We start from the raw sequence: 16,934 nt of genomic DNA on the forward strand, positions 1-16,934 counted from the left end.
ACAAACCGGGTCTTACTTTCTGCTCAGCAGACTTTGGAGGGTGGTGATCTTATCACCATTTTACAAGCAGGACTTGGAGAAACTGAGTCACGTGGGCACTGTGACGGGAGGGGTGGGACTCAAGCGCAGGCCAGCCTGTACCTGCCGGACGCGATGATGGAAAAACCCACTCCGCTCTGTGTTGGGGGGCCAGGGCACCAAGCCTGGTGACCGGGTCACTCACCTTCCCAAAGTCTCGGACATCGAAGAGGTCGAAGGGGTCAAACAGCTCACTGTTTCTTAATCCAAATTTATCGTGGCAGACTTTCAGGAAGGTGCGTATGTTCTTCAAACACAGGAACTAGAGGAGAGAAGGAAAAAGTCACTAAGCCTGTGGAGTCTAAGAATCCTAACGACAATAGCAGCAAACGTTTGCTTCTGTGTGCCCATACGGACCAGCACCTTCCTGCTCCGAGAAGACACTGGCCCCGTTTTCACAGATGGCCCACGGCTCACCTTGGCCATTCACGACCATCACCCGAACCCCAGCGCAAGGGCACGAGCACACGCAATCATGCCGATCTAGGTTGGACCAAATATAGTGGCCTCAGGTGAGCCAGGACAGAGCGCACACACACACACCACCGTCCGGCACAGGCTGACCCCAGTTTCTGAACCCATGACAAAGCGGATAGCCAGGAGCCACCCATGAAAGCCAACCAGGGGAGCAGCACACGCGCACCACAGTGGGGGGCTGGGGAGAGTACAAAGGCCAGAATTCCCAAATCAATGTTCCAGGCATCTCCTCCACCCGGTACCCCAACACCTGGGCTCCCAGCTTGCACTGGCTTGGCAACACAATGGGGTGGGAGGCAGGCACGTGGCAGGTGGGGGAGGTGAAGAGGATCGCTAGCTTCTAGTCCCTGTGGAGAAGGAGCTGGTAAAGGACTTATGGGGGCAGCAGCCGAGGGGGCCTGGGGCACAGACTTTGGGGTCACTCGCCCTGGGTTCGAATCCTGTCTGCTGATTCTACCTTGCAGGACCAGGCAGCAGTGGCTGGGCTCCTGAGGCCTGCGTTCCTAACACGTTCCTGACACGAAGTGCCTCACTGGATTAACTCCGCACCCGGAGGGCACGGGATGGGCATTGGGTATGTGGGAGCCATAAGCCCACCCAGGCCAGCTCAGCATGGGCGTCCACGAGGCAAGGACAGAGGTGCACACTGAGACTCACCCACGTTTCAGTCACGCTCATCACTGACCGTTCACTAAGCGCCCGACGGCTTGATTTCCAGGCACCCACAGAGAGCCTGTGCCCGCTCACTGGAGATTTGGACGAAGGGACAGACTCAGGTGAAGGGCTGGCCAGAATCAGAAGCCATGGCAGGCCTGGCATCAACCAAGTTGCACAGAGAAATAATAGAGTGCTTGTCACAGAACACTGAAGGTGTTGAATGCCGCTGAACTGTCCACTTAAAATGGTAAATGTTACATTGTGTGTATTTTACCATGATGAAAAAAAAATTCTTTTTAAAGAGGGACACAGAGAAACAGACCCACAGGGAGGAGGCACTTTGCAGACGGAGGCAGAGATTGGGGCGATGGTCCCACAAGCCTAGGAAGACAGAGATGGCCAGGGAACCACCAGAAGTTGGGAGAAGCCTGGGACACGTTTTCCCTCAGAGACCCCAAGAAAGACCAGTCCAGCTGACACCTTGATTTTGGACTTGGGGCCGCGAGCGAATACATTTCTGTTACCTTAAGCCCTCGGGTCTGTGGGACACGAGGACGCTGCCTGGGCCTGCAAACCAAAGAGGCGGGGTCTGAACCCAGCCGACCCCCTTCACCCCGCTCGCTCCAGACCCTCTCCCCGCCTGCCGGCAGCGTGCTGCAGCGTCCAGCCTGGCTCCACTAGATTTTGCACATCACCCATCTCTAATTTCCACTAAGCATTTATTTTAATTCCTCCTCAGCCTCCCATTTTTAGAGTTAATTACACAGCTTCTAACCACAATCGCAGCCGGCAAGACCAGGCTTCCTTTCAGGGCTCAGAAGGGGACACGGCGTCTGCCTGGCCTGGCCCCACCCCCACCACGGCCGCTTGGGCCCCTAACCTTCCAGGACCACACCCGGCAGCTCCGGGCCCACCCCAGGCACCCCAGGCCTCTGGAAAACTGAGTCGCAGAGTCAGGCTCCAGGGAAAGGGACACAGCAGGACTGGGAGAAAGAATCTGGACGCCGGCGTCAGGCTCTGAGGTGGGAGGAGGCCGCCCCCGCGCCAGCATCCACTCTCAGAGTTTCCTGTTCACCTGGTGGCCCACCTCCCCAGAATTTAACCCATTTTACACGTAAGGACACTGAGGCCCAGAGAGTTAAGGACTTTGGCTCCCAACTAGAAGGTGGCAGAGCTGACACTTGAACTCACGTCTGCTTCAGAGCGTGCAGGCCCTTTGATAGGACGGGTCCTTCTCCAGGGGCCCATGAGCCCTGGGTCCTACTTGTCAACAGCACCCCTTTCCTTCTCCTAAGTGGCTGGTTTGCATGATAAGTGATGTGGTCACTATCTATCTATTTCACTGTACATACACGTAAGGAAACTGAGGCCCAGGAGGTAGTGAGGGGGCAGGGCAAGGAAGAGCAATGCACTGGGTCCGGATTCCGGGGCTCCTTCTCTTTCCATCAACTGGGAGCAGCGGGAGGCTGCTGTTTCTGCGCTATATCCACTCACATGTCTGTTGGTCCTCTGTCCCCGCCACCCCTGGGCCCTGGAGGCCATGTGGCCCAGGCCTGGCCAATCAGACCCTCATGGTCCCTTGACCCCAGCAGGGACAGGTTCAGATTCTGGGAGACAGACTCCTGAGGTATGAGAGTGAGGACGCAGGCCCTAAGCAGCTGTGGGCGTGTCTCAGCCACAGGCTGGGTGATGGCGGGCGAGGGAAGGCCTAGACAGCAGCCAGTGCGAGGCCAGAAGCTGCCCATTCTTGTCCTGTGGCCAGAGAAGGCCTGACGGCCGGCCGTGTCTCTGTGGCTTCAGAGGCGAGTGGCATTCTTCTCTGTTCCCGGCCTGTGGGGCCCTTCACAAAGGGCAGCCACAGCTTCACCAGCATCTTGAAGCAAACGCTCAACCTCAGAAGTCCGGCTAAGTGGCCACAATAAGCCTCTGTCCCCAGAAGACGGGCCCCACGACAAGCGGCCCAGAACTGAGTCAGCCCCCGCTGTATTTGTTTAGTGCACTACATGGGGCGTAGGCACGCCGTCCCCTGCCCCCCAGCCCACAGGGAGGCTGAGGCAGGGCAGCCTGCCCTGGACGAGTCAACCTCCTCTCAGAACCGTTCATCAGCTTCCTCAGACCTAATGGGGCTGAAATCAGATGGGCGTGAGGACAGGCTTCCTGCCCAGCCGCCCACCTCCCCAGGCGCTACGGGCCAGTGCAGCCAGGCCTGCTGCTTACTGTCATCTGTCATTTAGTTCCCACGAGGCCCCAGCTCAGGGATCCCGGACGTCAGAGGCAGAGAAGGGACCTGAGAACCAGGACCCTGAGTCTGAGCCACAAGGCCCTGCATGTACCCTCAGGGAAGAGGGCAGAGTGCGCTTCCTGGCTCAGCTCAAGGGACCCACTGTGACCACTTAGTGGCCAGCCTACTGATTGGGGAGACACTGCCAGGGACACCTCACCCTGCCGAGGACACACAGAGGCCCTGCCCCACCAGGCAGGCAGCCTTCAGGCCACCGTGGCCCCTCTGTTACCTCTCACTTGGCCCACTCGCTCCCCGGGAGGTGCTGGAACGGGTGACAGAATGGCCACCCTGCCCACACAGCTCCCATTCTCTGGCACCTAACACACATGGGGAACCAAGGGCCACGCTTCATGCTCACATTTCCTCACAGGCTGCTCTCATACCTCAGCACTGAGGGGCAGGTGCAAAGGGGAAACTGAGGCGCAGAGAAGGAAAGCCACTTGCGTGAGATTACATGGGGCAGGGCAGGAAGGCACAGCTCCACAACGCCAGCCCAGACCCCACGGAGAGAGTGCCTGGTGGTGAGAGCCCTGGCCTGGCCATGGGTCTGTGCCGGCTCCAAATCAACAGCCACCTGTCCTCTCCATGCCTCGGTTTTTCCATCTGTAAAATGAGGAAATAAAATCCTGATTTCCAGGATGCTGGAAGATAAGTGCTTTAAGAAGTGACAGTTGATGCTCGGGCCATCTCCCTAAGGAGGTCCTGGAGTCCCTATTCCCAGAGTCCCCGTGATCTGTATGTACTCGGGGCCAACATCCACCGCCCGCCCCTACCCCACCCCACGGTCAGCTAGAGGAGTGGCTCCACCCTGAGGGACCTGGGCCCTCCAGCCACACCTCCGGCAGCCTCTAATGACCAGCCTAACTGGCCCTCGGCTGGGGGGACACTGCAGGCTGGCTAAAGGCCCCCAGCTGATCTGAGGCTCTGGCCAAACCAGCCAGACACCAGGGAGTGACAAGCATCATCCCGGCACTCCCCCAGCTGCAGAAGACCCCTGGGCCCCACAGCCCTGGAGACAGATGGGCACCAGCAGCGTCCCAGCCAGCGAGAGAACAGGAATTCTCCTTCAAAACCTCTGCATCTTTCTGAGAGAAGTGGAAGTCTCCATAGCAGAAGTTCGTGTCCTACAAGAAAGGCTGCAAAAAGTGCCTATAGACACACTGAATTGTCTTGAAATGGTCTCACAAGTGGCACTAAAACTGCTTCCCAGCGACGAATCATGCGGTCAGGGCGCTATCAGTAAACCCCGGCAGCCAAGCTGCTGAGGCCTGCCTGTCTGAGGCAGACTGGCAGCTGACAATGTCTTTGATCAATAAAAAATGGGAAAATGAATTAATTGGTTTTATTTATGCCATGCTCATTCCAAAAAATAAAAATTAAAAAACAACAAAAAAAAACATTTAAAGCTGCTTCATAATTATTTAATAGATGAAGCTTGCTAAAATGGATCTTTCAACTTTGGGGCCCTGGAGATAAACAAACAGGTGGCTGTGAGGTGACCAGCTGTCCCGACCTCCATGGAGACAGAAGCTGAGACCATCTTCTCCCCTTGGGTCCCAAATACCCTGGACAATGACCCACCGCAGAAGCTCAATATGTAGGGAAGGAAGGGAAGAAGGAAGAAATGACTGTCTAGAAAGCATCCTTAGCTGACATCTCTGAAGTGGCCCCTGCTTTTCCCCCACACAGTGCTGATTCATGACGGCTTTAGAGGTTTTGGGGGCCCCCACCAACAGCTGCCGCTGCTTGAGTGGCAACCCTCACTTCCAGAAGCATCTCTTCTGCAAACAAGCAGGCAGGTGAAATTTGGTGTCTGGCCATGTCCGCTACTCCTGCACCCGTCAGTCCTGCCCTTGGGCCTCCATGCACCAGCCGGTTAGGGCCGTCAGCTCACCGGCAGGCCAGATCCTTTATCGTCCATTCCACAGGAGAAGAAACCGAGACTAGGGAAGCAGATCTGGCATTGGAACTCCACAGCACGGAAAGGTTTCCCATGCCAGCTCCAGGACCACCAAAGCCGCTCTGACGGCCCCCAGCACTGAGCCCTGGGAAGCCTCAGGGGAACCGCTGCCGACTCCAGCTCATCCGCTGCTCCAGGCAGAGACAGCACAGCTCAGCCGGGGATTTATCTGAGCATCGGGGATTCGATTATGTCTGGACAATTGAACACAAACGCTTCCTCCACGCGGGCCATTCCCCGAGCTGCACACACCCCCACCGGGAGACAGAGGCTCCCTCAGGCACCAGCAGGCTGACTGATGGGCCCAACAGCCTTTGTTGCAGGGCCCCCACCCGTCTCTCTGCACCGGCTGTAGGGAGGGAAGGGCAGGATTTTCTTTGTGCAGGCAGGTCTTCGAGGGGCCGGCCGTGCCACAGATCAAGGGCAAGGCACGCTGGGCATGGCGTACTGCTCACGGTCTAACAGCTTAACCCAAGGCCGCTGGAGCTTATTACCCAGAAAGGACCCAGCCAGCTACGTGTTTCGTTCCACTGTTTGGTGAAGTTTATAGCATTTTAGGTCCACTAACTCTCAGATGTACTAAAGCATCCTCACATGGTATTTTCACTTTCTCCACTAATAAGTTAGCGCTGGGCTAGCACCAGGTGCTGCACTAAACCCTTTATGTTCAGGGTCTGCTTCATTCCTCTGATTCGATCACGCACCTGTTTATAGGTGGAGAAAGGGTTTGGAGACCACCATGTGGACAGGTAGTGAGGGGAGGGCCCAGCTCTAACCCAGGTGGTCTGGTCCAGCCCTCAAAGTCTTGGCACCAAGCCAGGCACCTCCCATGAGAGACCCCCACAGCCACGGATGGGAAAGCCCTCCCTGGGCCCACATCGCAGTCGGCCGGGCCAAGCTGCACGATGAAGACAGAGCCGCGCAGGGTCTCCTTGGGATGCTGGCTCTCTCTGTCCCTCTGATCCCAGCTCCCCTGGATGGAAGGTCCCTCTCAGGGAGCCTGGTGCCTCCTCCAGCCCTAAGGCACCATCTTCCAGACTGACTACCAAAATGAGATTCAAAATGTGCCCAGCCTCCTCTGTGCTAAGGAGGGGGGTCCCTCCAAGGCAGACGAGTCCCAGCCTCAGCAAACTGCCTGACCCCTAACCTTGGACCCTCCTCCCACAAGGATGTCCTGACTCATTTCTGGTGCACTCTGCACTCTGGCCACTTCCGGGAGAACTCAGCATGCGCCTCCGCCTCCAGCCTCGCCCCTCCCCTCTCCCCCTTTGCTTCCTGAGAAGCTGGCGGGCTCTCTGGATGCTGGAGACACAGCGCTGACACCTGGTACCCTCGGGGCTCTGGGGCTCTGATCTTGCTGTCTCCGTGGCCCCTGGCCCCGCTGAGCTCACCCAGCATGCCCTGCCCCCTCACCACAGCCTTCCGTAGTGCTCACAGCTGCACATGGCCACCTGCTCACACACTCCCAACAACTGGCATCATGAAACGGGGAGGGGGCTTCCCAGTGACAAAGGGGAGGGGGCTCAGTGCAATCATGGGAAGCAGGTTCTGGAAAGTTAGGAGGCCAAGCTCTCCAGCAGAAGGGAGGCACGCTGGCGGCCAAACAGAGCCAGGCTGTGCCAAGCTGGTGACGGCTACAAAATGATTACCCATGTCCTGATCTTAAAGGACTTCCTTTCCTCATCAACACTTGGGGGGAAACTCACCAAGAAAAACAATCCTGGAAAAGTACAGTTTGGAGGTCTGAGCTGGGGGTGGGGGCAGCTGGGAAGCTCCACTCGCAACTCTGCGTTCCTGTTCAATCCACTTAATAGACACTTAATGGGCACCTACTGTGTGCCAGGCCCTGCCCTGGGGTCCCCAGTTCAGAGAACACGGACGAGCTGCAGCAGGGACTCCTTTGAGCCCACAGCTGTGGGAGGAAACCCACCACTACCTGGAGGGAAACTGCTCCCAGCAGTTCTCAAAAGATCCGAAGCTCCGGCTAATGGCCTGTTAGAGCCGAAGGGATAAAGACTGGCCCACATTATCGAGACTTCAAGGTCTGGGTCAAACCAAAGGTTTTCTACAAAGCCAGCAAGAAATTGCTTTTCTAGTATTTCTCTGTACAGCCATCTTCCCTGAGCCGGCTTCTGAACGCCGGAGGGTTCAAATCCCCTCTCCTGCTGCATGACTCCTCCAAGCAGGCATGGCTCAAAGAGATTAGCTCAGTTGCTGCCTAGCACAGTGCCCCCACTCCCCAGGGTCCGACGCCCCTCTTCTCTCTTCTGCAGCCCAGAGCCAGACCATTTACACTGGCCACAAGCCCTCTGTGAAATCGCCCTTGGCCTCTGCCACTTCATTTTCTCCATCTCTCTTCCTCCAGCTCAACATCGGAGTGTCTCCGTGCTCCTCCATGCTCCTCTTTTCCAGGGCAATTTAGACAAAAAACAGCAAGCGACGTGAGCAGAACACGTTTGGCTGTTTGTTTCCCCACTGACCACTGACACTAAAGCCCAGCGCATCCATGACGGCCAGCACTCGCCAGACTACCGCCCTCTGGTCTCAAGGAGCAACGCTCCTTAGTACCCCCTGCTGGTGGAAAAGACTGGAGGAGAAATGGAGCTGCAGCACTGGAGGGCTTCCCAAACAGGAGGGGCAGGCAACCACACGCATTCTTCCGTAGTCAGAACCAAAGGCGAGCGAACCCCGGCCTTCCCTGGGTTCCGGCAGCCCAAGGTCGCCAGCTGGTCAGAGGCAGCCCTTAAGCACACCCTGAACCACTGGCTCCATGACAACACGACAGGCAAGGCCAGCACCCACAGGCCCTCGGCAAAGGTTTGTGGGACGAATAGAGGAAGGAAGGAAGGAAGGAAGGAAGGGAGGGAGGGAGGGAGGGAGGGAGGGAGGGAGGGAGGGAGGGAGGAAGGAAGGGAGGAAGGAAGGGAAGGAAAGATTTTGATAAGAAACTGAGGCAAGAATGCTGGTTTCTTCCACCTGCTGTCCCAGCTCTCCACTATTCACGCTGTTTTCAGGTTCCCCAAGAGCCCCACTCAGCTGGGAGCCCCTGGACCTGGCACACTGGGGCCCCCAGCAAATGTGGTTTTGACCCCCAAGTGCGACCCAGGGCTCTTTGAGGGACAAGGGCCCCAAAGAGACTCCCAGCCTGTGAAGAAGTCAGGCAGTGGCTGTGCTGGACCCCAGACCCACCGCCTTGCCTCCTCCGTGGGCCATCACGGCACGTACCTCCAGCTCCTGACACCCCTGCATTGGGGCAGACCCAGTCAGCTTTCAGGCAGACAGATGTGGGTTCAAGCCCTGAAGCTTCCCCCCGCCATACCCTTCCTGGGAACCCTGCCCCCCATGACTCCAGTTCCAGACGGACACACCTCTCAGGTCCCCAGACCTGCCTGTCTAGCGACTGCCTCCGAGTCTCTAGGGAAAGGTGCCCAGCGCGAGCACTCCAAAATCAGGGGACCAAAACGAACCTGTGGTTCTCTACCCCCAGGTGTCCCTCATCCATGAACGATACCCCCAACTCACCTGCGGGACGGAGCCAGCACCTGCAGGCAGGGGGGACCCCCTAAAGCCCCTCACAACCCAATCATGCAAGTGACCTCCCACGTGTGGCAACCCAACGTATTACATGCGGCGTTTTTAGGGTCTCATCACCATGAACACCAAGGGACATAAAACATCCTTCTCCACAGAGCCGAAAATGCTGCAGAGACTCACGCAAAGCCGCACGTGAGGCTCACAGGGAATCAATCCGTCCTCGGGTTAGCACACAGCATTTGGAGAAGGAACAATGAAACGTCACGTTCAGTTACCCCCCAGCTCTTGGTGGTTTCTGAGAAGAGGCAGGGGCCCCAGCGACTGCTGGCTTCCCCCCAGAGACACACCACAGCTAATATCTTTCCATCAGTCAGTCCACCCTCGGCCCACCGCAGAGGGCCTGTCCCCACGCACACGGCTGAGGCTGCTGAGTCAGCTCTGTCATCCTGTGGGGACGGGAGGTTGTCACAGGGCCAGCAGGCAAGGCCCAGCGAGGAGCAGTCCATGTACCGTCCAACGTGGGAGCGGCCCTTCCAGCTGCCTCGGTCTCTGCAGGCGCCACAGGTCTCTCCCTGTACATGGGCAAGGAGCCAAAGTGCCAGGGGCAGGAGCAGCACACAGTAGGTGCTCAGTGAAATCCGAGTGAGCGTCCCGGGAAGGTTTCGGGAAGGCAGGTTGCGGGTAGCTGCGCAGGTAGGTGGGCGTGCATGTGTTAGGGTGACTAAAGCTAAAAAGCTAAGCACAAAGATGTCTGCAGGTAGACCAAGAGAAACGTTCTGAAGTCCAGGCACATGGTGGTAAGACGTAAACACATTTCCCTGTTTTTAACTGCACTTCATTTCTATTACACTATGTTTGTGCTCCATAAATGCAGGTTTAGCTCCATGAGGAAAGAGTAAGGCACTTCCTCCTCCTGCTGCCCCAACGACACCCACACGATGAAAAAGCACCGGGACACTCTGCCAGGGCCCTGCTTCTCTGGACACCTGTCCCCGGACAGGGCCTTCAACCATCAGGAGCCCCTACCCCTTCAGGGTCACGACCCTTCAGTCAATCAACCATTCATTCATTCATGCCCCAAACAGTCACACGTCATTTCTGACCCAGGTTGCAGGGACCCCACGGGAGCCACACCCTCCATGAGGAGCCAGGTGAGGGTCCATATCCTGATGCCAACAGTAGGCTCCCCCACCGTCCTTCCCACTCCCCAGCCCTCCCCCGTGCAAGGGACGCCCTGAAAATATCAAATCTCAGGCTTGGCTTCTGAAGTCATTTCTCTTCCCATTCACGTGGGGAGGAAACCTGTCCTGAAATCAATGCGACTGCTGCCTGCCCACAGGCTCAGAGAGGCCACCATGGCCCCCAGCAGCAATAGCGGCCTCTGCTCTCCACCTGGGTACAATGCACCATGGGAACTCTCAGAACTGGGGCCCCGTCTTATTCACAGCCCCTAAGGACAGAAGGACCCTGGAGAGCCACCTATCCTCGGCACACGGCTGGCTGGGTCACCCTGGACAGGTCTAGGCACAGCGCAGTGCCTCAGTTTCACCCATTCAATGAACCTGAACACAGACCCCGGGGTTCCAAGGAGGCAGACCCCCGACCCCGGTTTCTGCAGGAGTGGGGAGGGAGGGCGTCGTGCAGCTTCAACACGGGGTTCAGTAAGAGACCGCCTCTCGCCATAAGGATGGCTACTACAGAAAAGACAAAGTAACCAGTGTTGGTGCGGATGTGGAGACCCGGGAACCTTGTGCACTGTTAGCGGGAATGGAAAATGGTGCTGCAGCAAGTGAGAAACAAATGCCTTATGCACCAGCAATTCCTCTTCTGGGTACTGTCAACAAAGGTTCGATGCCACAAATCCAATGGCAACAGGAGTCCCCAGTCTGGGGTGCAGTAAAAGGAGAAATGTTTTTTCAGGTGACCAGTTTGCAAACCAGGGAAATGCAGACTCCTGAGGAAACTAAAAGGGTGTTACCTCAAGATGAAGGGGAGGTCCCCTTGTATAAACTGCCCACCCTAGTCCCTGATTGGTCCATTTTTATGTAAATGAGGGGTTCAAATTTATACCATTTGCTTGGCCTAAATAGCACTGTTCTGATTGGTCAGAATCACACATCCTGATTAATCAATATGGAGCCACTCTGATTGGTCAGTAAACATGCAAATGACAATACAGCTATGTGGCTCTGATTGGATAGGGAAGCTCTCCACTGACCCACTGGTCGAAATATGATCCTAGGAATTCCTCTATAGGGGTTTATTCTGAAGGCAGGAGCACAGTGCAGGAGGCTGGAGATTCAGTCTGTAGCTTTTCCCTCAAATGCATGGTGCATAAGAGGCCTCTGGAAACAATGACTGCTAGACCCATTATAAATTTGGACCCAGTTAACCACAAAGACTCCTTTTTGGCAGGTATGTTCCTTCTCGGGGTACCACTATACATCCACAGAATTGAAGGCACAGTCTCAGAGTTATCTGTACACTCATGTCCACAGCAGCACGGTTCACAATAGCCACAATGTAGAAGCAACCCACGAATCATGAACAAACAAAATGTGGTATCTACATCCAACGGAACACTATTTAGCCTTCAAAAAGAAGGAAATTCTGGCACCTACTACAACATGGATGAACCTCGAGGATATGATGCAAAGTGAAATAAGCCAGTTGCAAAAAGGACAAATCATGTAGGATCCCACCCACATGAGGTACTCGGTCAACTTCATAGAGGCAGGAAGTAGAATGGTGGGTGCCAGGGGCTCAGGGAAGGGGGTGGGGATGTTTAATGGGTACAGTTTCATTTGGGGAAGATAAGAATGTCCTGGAGACGGATGATGGGGACGGCTGTGCAACAGTGTAAATGTAGTTAATAACCGCTGAACTGTACACTTAAAAATGGTTAAGATGATCAACTTTATGCTATGTGTATTTTACCATAATAAAAATAAAAAAAACTAGTTTGAAAACCAGATGGCCTCCCAGGCCCCCCCAGCATGGGACCCATACCGCAGATCATGGGATTCATCTTGGGCCTCCCCTTTGTCCAGCCACACCCCGCCCCCAGCTCCTTCCCGCCCCGTGGCCCTCAGCAATCTGCCTCCTGGAGGATCTCTGGCTCCCTCAGGAGAAGGAACAAGTATGGCCTCTGCCTCGGTGATGGACACAGTGTGTCTGGGGGCCCCAAAACAGGGCTGTAGATACCTACTGGCGCCAGCGTCCAGGGAACTTTGCCTTTCTTGAGTTGTTTCATATTTTTATTCTTCCAATGCGTAGGCATTACTTTTGGGATTTCTTAAAAAGACATTTCCAATTCGGATTGGGCTTAAGGGGAGTGGGTCCCATGAATGTGTTAAAAATACAGCCCAGCAGCCAGCACTGCAAGTGTCTGACGAAACCGCCTTGAAGATGTCAGAAAAGCTAAGATCAACTAGAGAAGCTGCACTTTCTGGAAATTCCAGCTGAACCAGTGCCAGGCCCCAAAGGCAGAATGTGGAGGGGTTTGGGGAGCGGGGAGTTGGGTTCCATTGCCCAGTGAGCAGCTGGGTTTTCTCCCCTGAACTGCAGGTCAGGAATGTTCACAGCTGCAGACTCACCCTGCGCCCCCACCCGCGGAGTGGGAGGGAGGCTGGGCTGAGGCCTGGGGACAGAGTCTGTCCAGGGGGAGGATGGGGGCAGGAAACGCCCCCTGTTGTTTCTGCACAGGAAAGCTGAGCCAGAGCTGGTATTTCAGCCCCAGGAGCCAAGCTCCACTCCCGGCCCCACCTGCTCAGAGAGCAAGGGGAGAGCAGTCCTGGCGCTGGAGTGGAACGTGGGGCTTACCTGCCCAGGGGCACCCAGGCACCCTGCAACAGGCCAGGGCTCCCGCTGCAACAGTCTCTCTGTTCTTTCCCCTTCCGAAAGGCCTTGCCCCTCAGGTGCTCTCTGGGATGGAATAACCATCACTTTACCAGGTGGGGAAACTGAGACCCAGACCAACACTGAGGGGCCTTCTCCTGTGTCCACTACCAGTGGGTCCTGTCCAATTTTAACAAGAGACAAGCCCAGGACATCACGCCAGGGGATAAAACTTTTCTTTGTCTCTTCCCCCAGTATAGAAACAATGCCTCTTAGATAAGAGGGAAGGGGGAATAAAATAAAAAGCCACGTGATCTTATACCCTAAAACACCATTTATCATATGGGGGCTTTTTTTGGCCAGCTTCTTGATTCTGCTTTTTATTTATTTATTTTTTTTAAACAAAAATGACTGCTGGGAATAACACCCACTTCTGAGTCCTGGCAGCGGAGGCATTTCCCTACACACAGGGCTGAGTGTTTGGGAATGTCCCCTGGCCTGGGCCACACTTTCCTTATCCAATCCCCGCCCGATGGGCATTCCGGTTGTTTCCACAGTTTCACTATTACACCTGCATGACAGTGAATGCCCTGTTCTACTAGAGGGTGAGCGGTGGCGGGGCCACCAAACCCAACTGTCACAGTCCAAGGGCCTTCAGCCCAGACAGGCTCCACCAAGTGGAAATGGTTGGGCCAACAAGGACCTCGGGAAGCCCCGGGTACCCATCACCCACTTTCATTCATTCACTCATCCTCCATTCATTCATTCATCCCTCATTCAAATGGCTGTCAGGCTTTGCTTTGTGCCAGGCCTGGGGGCACCAAGAAGAAAGGTGCATGCCCTTGCCTATCCCCCCACAGAAGAGGCCATCACATGGGGCTCCCAGGCTGTGCTCACAAGGTGCCTGCCCTCCCCGAGTTATTTTCAGGAGGAGGAGCAGGGAGGCCAAGGGAAGTGAGAGGGCAGCAGAGCGGCTCGGAGGAGGTGAGAACCTGCAGCCCAGCAGCTGCAGACCAAGGGGCCGCCCAGGGTGGGCCCAGCAGGGACCAAAAGGAGCCCCAGAGAACGGAAACTGGGCGTAGCCTCCTCAGAGCACATGGGAGACCGACATGGGAGACCGAAATAGCAAACCGAAAGGCACCAAGGAGACCCTGCTGCTGGTGGGCCCTCAGTACCCAGGGTGGACCAGGGACACTCAAGAGCCTCCCAAGTGACCACCCAGGCCCCAGGGCCTGTCATCTCAGGCAGCTGCAATGTGGAAAGTCCAGCCAGAGGCACAGCGGGGAACCCCAGGTCTAGACCCCCAAGCAGCCCTACCAGACCCAGTCCTGGGCTTATCTCCACGCTTCCCCCATGTCCACCTCCTGCCCACCCTTCTCTGCCCAGCTGAAATGCCACCTACTCTCCAAGACCTCTCCATGCCTCAATGCCCACCTCTCCCTATCCCGTCACCCTCCCCCGTCTAGTTCACCATTTAGCAGGGCCTGAACCCCACACCCCCTCCCCACTAGGAGCCCAGGGCTGATAAGGCACCAAGTACCCAGAAAATGTCTGGACAGAAGAAAGAAGAAGTAGGGTACAGCGGGTTAAATTGTGCCCCCCCCCAAAAAAAAGAACCAAAGATGTCCATATCATCACTCCTGGAACTTCAGAATCTGACCTTATTTGAATAAGGGTCTTTGCAGGTGTAACTGAGGTAAAGATCTCACGGTGCAGTCATCAGGTTAGGATGGGCTGTGAAACCCACGCGCAGTGTCTTTTTAAGAGATGAAGAAGGACAGAGACACATGGAGGAGGAGGTCCCATGGAGACAAAGACCTAAGGCCCCCAGGAGCTGGGAGAGGCAGGAAGGACCCTCCCCTAGAGCCTCCAGAGGGAGTGCAGCCCCAGGACACTTCCATTTCAGACCTCTGCCCAGAAACGCAGAGAATGCACGTCTGCATGTCTGCAAGACCTGGGCCGCCTCAGGGCACAGGCGCAGGGGGCCCTGGGGAACCTGCCGCCCCAGCCTCTGGGCCTTCACTTGCAGACATTCCTCTGCTGGTTCCTGCTCACTTCTCCACTATCAGAGGGAAGAATCCGAGATGAACAGATAAACAGGGGTGGGGGCCCACGTGCTCTCTGAGGCCTGACATTCCAAGCCCTTCTGGATAGATCCTGCCTGCTCAAAGCCATCGTCACTGGTGCGTGGGGAGGTCAGAGATAGAATGTCCTGGTCTGTGGGGAATTTCATCATCTCGCAGTGTAGATTCTAAATCACAAGAGACTGAAGACTTATTTCCTGGCCTCCCCCTGGTCCCTGGAGAGGCCTCCACCACCAAACAAAGGCCAAGGCAGCCGGGGGCCACCCGGAATGTGCAGGAGAACCCCACCGGAGCCGCTCACCCAGAAGGCTCCCCCTGAGCACTGTCCCAAGGAACCCCCAACCTGGAGAATGGCTCCACGAAGCTTCGTCCCACATCCCACCTCTGCTTCACAGTACTGCCAATTATTTCCTCAAGCCAGGAAATCAAGCAGCAATCTGAGAGAGGAAAGAGGAAGTTAAGTGCTTTATTTTCCTCTTCACTAGGAGTGAGCGAATGCCAACAGGCAGAGAGAAGGGCGGTGCCCACGGAGGGCGGGGCTCCTTCCTCTCAGTTTACAGGCCTATCCACCAGGCCAGACGTGTGGCACTCTGTCCACCTGACTGTACAACACCCTCTGTTCAGCACAGGGTTCCTGGACCCAGGGACAGGGAGTCCAGACCCGGGAAGGCTGTAGGGAAGCCGCTGCTCCTCCGGAAGACAAGCTCTTTATCAGTAGCACTGGGTGGACCCTCACTGTACCAGGCCAGAATGAAATCCCCAGGGCCAGCACCAACAGTGTGGGAGCAGAGCTGGGAGCATGAAGCAGGAGAGGTCATCTGTGGGGGTGCTCGAACTGGCCTTGGAGGAGCATGGGGGGGGAGCAGCAGGAGGCAGGAGAAGTCCCATGGTTGGATACCCCAGGCAGGCTTCAGGGCTGACCACAGACGCTGTACCGTGGAGGGGGGGCAGACAAGCAGAGCATGTCCCCCTCCATCGCCCACACCGGCGACATCACTAATCCATCTGGCAGCCCCAGCAACCACACACACATGCCCCTCCCCATCCTTCTCAAGGGTGCTTCCCAGGCAGGCGGGGCCCAGGACACGAGTCTGAAACTGCCAGTGAGGGTTGAGGGTTGGCTGTGGCCGAGAAGCCCAGGGCAGCAAAAGAAAATGTGGAACTTTAATGCAGAGGATGGCTCTCCACTAAATGGCTTTGCATCCAAAGGTGGTCAGGGTTCCTCTGATGAGAACCAGAGTCCCGGAACACTGGTGTCTGGGGCTGTGGACCCCCATGAAAGGTCTGGAATCCCCTGTCCACTCTGGCTGGGATGGGGACACCGAGGCAGTGTGTGTCCCAGCCCCTTTCCATGGACCCACACTCAGGCAGGGGTCATAAGGCTACTTCTGCTCGAGAGTCTGTACCAGCAACCCTCCCCCTTCCTGACATGGAGCCAAAGGGACTGCTCAGGAGAAAACTGGCCAGGAGGGCATGGAGTGCCTGGTGGCTGACCGCTGGTTCCCACAGATGGCACGAGCAGCGGCGGGTTTCATTTCCTGTTTACAATCCCCACGCCGGGGAGTTCAAAGAAGTTCTCAGCCAGCAGCACCTCACTCTTTAAGAAACAAGGACAAATGACATCCGAGCTGCTGGGGGAACAGGCCACTAGAAGCAATCCAGGAATTGACACACCACAAATCAATGAGTCTGAAGGAGCACAGAAGGGCAGCCTTGATGCTCAGAGGTCACAGGGAGCTGGGCCACCCCCTTGCTCTGCACCCACCCCTAGGCCTAGAGTGGGGAAGGGACACCCCCCAGAAGACCCCCACCCTGACTTCTCGTCCCACAGGGGTCCGTGCACATCCCCAGCATCGTCCCCCATCTCCTGACAGCTCATTCCTGGGACACAATCTCCTGAATGGTCCTCAGCCACCATCCTCAGGTCACCATCATCCCCACCTGGGTTGGGGATGAGGGGGGCCTCATGGAAGAAGCCAGGGGCTGGACAACATGCAGCATGACAATCTGGCCCAGTGCCAGA

The 16,934-nt window shown here is 56.3% G+C and overlaps 1 protein-coding gene across 9 annotated transcripts in view; it reads right to left on the bottom strand.

Moving 5' to 3' along the window:
- The window catches only part of VAV2 (vav guanine nucleotide exchange factor 2), a 157,845-nt gene that overhangs the window by 124,348 nt on the left and 16,563 nt on the right, over positions 1–16,934 (bottom strand). For all 9 annotated transcript variants that reach the window (XR_013994419.1, XM_081066162.1, XM_081066161.1 and 6 more), the window contains exon 2: positions 224–340. Coding sequence is in view for 8 of the 9 variants with exons in the window: in XM_081066162.1 (XP_080922288.1) it covers positions 224–340 (117 nt within the window). In the remaining variant the exon portion in view is untranslated. The remainder of the gene's footprint in view (positions 1–223; positions 341–16,934) is intronic.

This window comes from Rhinolophus hipposideros (assembly GCF_964194185.1).
Source record: "Rhinolophus hipposideros genome assembly, chromosome: 11".
Lineage (NCBI taxonomy): Eukaryota > Metazoa > Chordata > Mammalia > Chiroptera > Rhinolophidae > Rhinolophus > Rhinolophus hipposideros.